The sequence below is a fragment of the Myotis nattereri genome (assembly GCF_964212035.1).
Source record: "Myotis nattereri genome assembly, chromosome: 10".
NCBI lineage: Eukaryota > Metazoa > Chordata > Mammalia > Chiroptera > Vespertilionidae > Myotis > Myotis nattereri.
In genome coordinates this window covers 21391024-21394614 of record NC_138085.1, presented here as the reverse complement: position 1 = coordinate 21394614, position 3591 = coordinate 21391024, and the positions used below count along the sequence as shown (strand labels likewise).

The 3591-nt window shown below is 41.1% G+C and overlaps 1 protein-coding gene across 1 annotated transcript; it reads right to left on the bottom strand.

Moving 5' to 3' along the window:
* Window positions 1–1728: 1728 nt before the first annotated feature.
* On the bottom strand, window positions 1729–3303 carry LOC308526387 (52 kDa repressor of the inhibitor of the protein kinase-like; the record flags this gene model as incomplete). The annotated part of the gene is made up of 1 exon (XM_081101515.1): window positions 1729–3303. One exon carries the CDS (start codon window positions 3301–3303, stop codon window positions 1729–1731), a length of 1575 nt encoding a protein of 524 aa, XP_080957641.1.
* Window positions 3304–3591: the final 288 nt, after the last annotated feature.

Below are 3591 nucleotides of genomic sequence, written 5' to 3'. Positions count from 1 at the left end.
AGGTGAGTGGAGTTTGGGGCAGGTGTGGGCAGGTGTGGGGCATGTGAGTGGCAGGTGTGGGGCAGTTGAGTGTCAGGTTTGTGGCATGTGAGTGACAGATTAGTGGCAGGTGTGGGGCAGGCGTTGGGGAGGTGAGTGGCAGGTGTGAGGCAATGTGTGGCAGGTGTGAGGCATGTGTGTGGCAGGTGGGAGGCATGTGTGTGGCAGGTGTGAGGCATGTGTGCGGATGGTGTGGGGCAGGTGTGGTGCAGGTGTGGGGCATTTGAGCAGCAGGTGTGGGGCAGGTGAGCGGCAGGTGTGGAGCAGATGAGCAGGAGGTGTGTAGCAGGTGGGCTCCAGGCCCGGTCCACACTTCATCGCGACATGGCTGCTGGACTTCAAGAGCATGGGGTTGAACGATCTCGGGAGGTTCGTTTCTTTTTCAGAGAAGAATAACTAACCACTCTGGTTCTGGACCTCCCTACAGTTCTGACACTTGGATTGTCTCAACGTTCATCTCAGACGCCAAGTGCCGTGGCATTAAATAAGCCCGTGATTACCACAAACTGCAATTAACTTTGTTTTGCCCTCTGAGACCCTTTCTGTACTAGTGCTCAGGTAATTCATTCCACTCAGCACCCTAGGGATAAAGAACTAATCATATAGTCTATGCAATGGTGTGGTTCTCAAATTGTTATTGTCTGGTCTATGGTAAGATAAAGATGGAAAGCAGAAATAAGATTTTAGAAAACTTTATAACAATTTGATAGATGAGTTTTGTCTATGGCATTTAAACTTCTAAAAATGAGTTTGTAATATATACACTTTTTTTTAAAACAAATTCACATTTTATTTACGCCGAAATAAACTGTACAAAATTGACTTTCTTCACCAAAAATAACAGCAATATTTTCTGTATTATTCCTAGGTAAACTACAAAACACATTTTTGTAGGTTGTCTAGGTTTTGCTTATAAATCAAGATGAGGCAGTAGATATTATCATGGAAAAAGACAGAATAAAACAGACCAATCTGTTGTCAGTATCCATAGCCTCTGATCCTGTCTTGACCATGAAACAGAAGTGTTTGACATATACTTGCTAAAAAGCTTATGAAGATATAGGCTCAACAAAGGAATGTAAACAGCAACACCCAGATGTGGAACAATGGCAGGTTCTTCCTTCAATGTTTAACAGCAACTTGTTTAAGATTATCGAGTAAAGACAAAATCTACACTGAAATCCTTGTTTGGCAAGCTCACGTTTCTTTCACTATCTGGTAATTTAACTGTTCATTAAAGATTTTTAAATAGTAAACTTAAAACTCCTGCTATTGAAACGTTAGTCATGAATGTCATTGTAAAATTTTATGAAACATATTCCTCTCACACCTTCTCAAAATTTATTTCTTCAAAGAACTGGTAACTCAATACCCAACAACAGGATCCGCAGTGATAATAAATGTTATGTCTCACTTGACTTAACTAAAACAATTCCAAAGTGCCATTAGCAGAGACCACGCAGAAGTGCAGCGTGGCACTTTCAATGCTACCCTCTGGAAGAACGGTTAGTTCTCCAAAGCATGAGAGTTCAAACGGGCCATTTAAACAGTCAGATAATCAATGGCTAATGTACTCAAGATATTCAGTGATTAAGTGGCCTACATATATCTTATAGCTTTTCTATATTTTCAAATTTCTTAGATTTTTTTCAATATCAAATATAAGAGAAAACCCATTTTAAACGTCTCTCAGGTATTTTCGATAGTTTCAGAATTATCTGTAGGAAGCTCTGACTTCATTGTATAGAGTTTGATATATGTGTCCACCATTAAATCCAAATCATTTTTTATATCAAAATTTATGTTAAGCAAAGCTAAGTTACTTGACCTTTGGTCTGTCAAAGTGTTCCTCAGGTATGCTTTGAGATGCTTTCGCCCATTTTCATAGCGTTCATTCTCAACCTTCATCACAGGAAGAATACATAGGACCTTCAACAAGGCATAAACATTAGGAAAAAACTTGTTGCCTGGCAGGTGGAGGGCTTCATAAATGGTGGATGGAAGCTCTATATCTTTTCCTCTGTGTTTCCACTTGATTCTCCAACAATGCAGCTCAGCTGAGAGTGTATCAGGGTTGGGTAAGTCGCTTCTGTACGTGTCAGCATGGTGCTCCTCCGATGTATTGAATTTGAGCTGTCCCATGACAGAGGGGACCTGAGATAAGCATGTAAGAGCTTTGAGGTGCTGTTCTGAGAATATATCTTTCAGTTCCTGAATAATGTGTCCCACTGTTGGAACACTTAGAGCTTCTTTAGAGTAACCCTCAGAGGTCAGCTGAGATTCCAGGTTCCCTTGCTGAGCTCTGCGGAATTTCCCAGGGAGCTTCATCTGAATATCAAGTTTGGTTGCCAAATTGGTGGCTTCTTCAAACCAAACTTCATGATAAACTTCAATATTTCCCATCACTTCATTTAGTGAATGCAGCACCGCAGTCAAGCTACTGGCTGCAAAAAAGACATCAGAGGTCTGACCCTGGAGATTTTTCCCAAAGGCTCTTGTAAAAGATAGAACATTTTTAAGAACGACAATGGTAACCACGAAATCAAAATCTGTTACTGCACTACAGAGTACAAATGCTCGGCCCGCTATACAGTGATTCCATCTAATATTTGTATCATTATTTATACCATCTAAACATAAAACAAGTGCTTGTAGGAGGTCCACTAAAATGTCAAAAGCATCATGCCTGCCTGTCCACTGAGAATGGCAAATTTCCTTCAGTTCTTGACCCCTTTCTTCATTGTTCTGAAAGAGGACAGAAATTACATTGTCAAGCTCTAAAAGCAGTTGTGGTGATCGATGGAAAAAAGAACAAACTTCCTCAATTGTTCCTAATGCAGCCGACACTCCCATAACAGGCACCGATTTTGCCAACCACATATTTAAGGCACAGGAAGAGCAGAGTGTGTAGACAGCTTGGGGATATTTCTCCAAAGGTCTAGAAGCAACAACTTTCATTTTGGAAGAAAATCCACTGGACACAATGTAAGCCTGGCCACGACAATATTCCATGTTTAATCCCCACTTCTCAGTTATCGTGGTGTGAAATTTCATAGCCAAAATTTCGGCATCAGCTTCATAAGGCAGAAAACCCACAAATTCCTCTCCCAGGTTATGAGCTTCGTCAACAAACCTCACCAACACGGGCAGGTGCTCTTCCCTTGCTATGTCCACTACGTCGTCAGTGATAATTGAAAAGAAGTGAGAGTCTCTCACTTCCCTGAGCGTTTCTTCCCAAATGCAGCTCTCACAGATCTCTAGCATCTGTTTCTGCTGTGCTTTTGAACAGAACAGTGTGTTGACTGCTGTTGTCTCAAAGCCTCTTCACCAGAATTTATCCGGCACTCCAACAGTGCCTGAAAGTTATCAGGAGTAAAGAGACCTTCTGGGATTTCATCAGCTTCATGTCCATCTAGAGGTATGTTTTGTTTTCCCATAAGAATCAAAATTTCAAATAAAGATTTTAAGTATTCTTTGTTTTCCTTCTCCTCAAGGGTTAAAGGTAAAATGTCTTCATCCTGTTCTTCACCCCCTTCTGTATTGGAGTTCTGA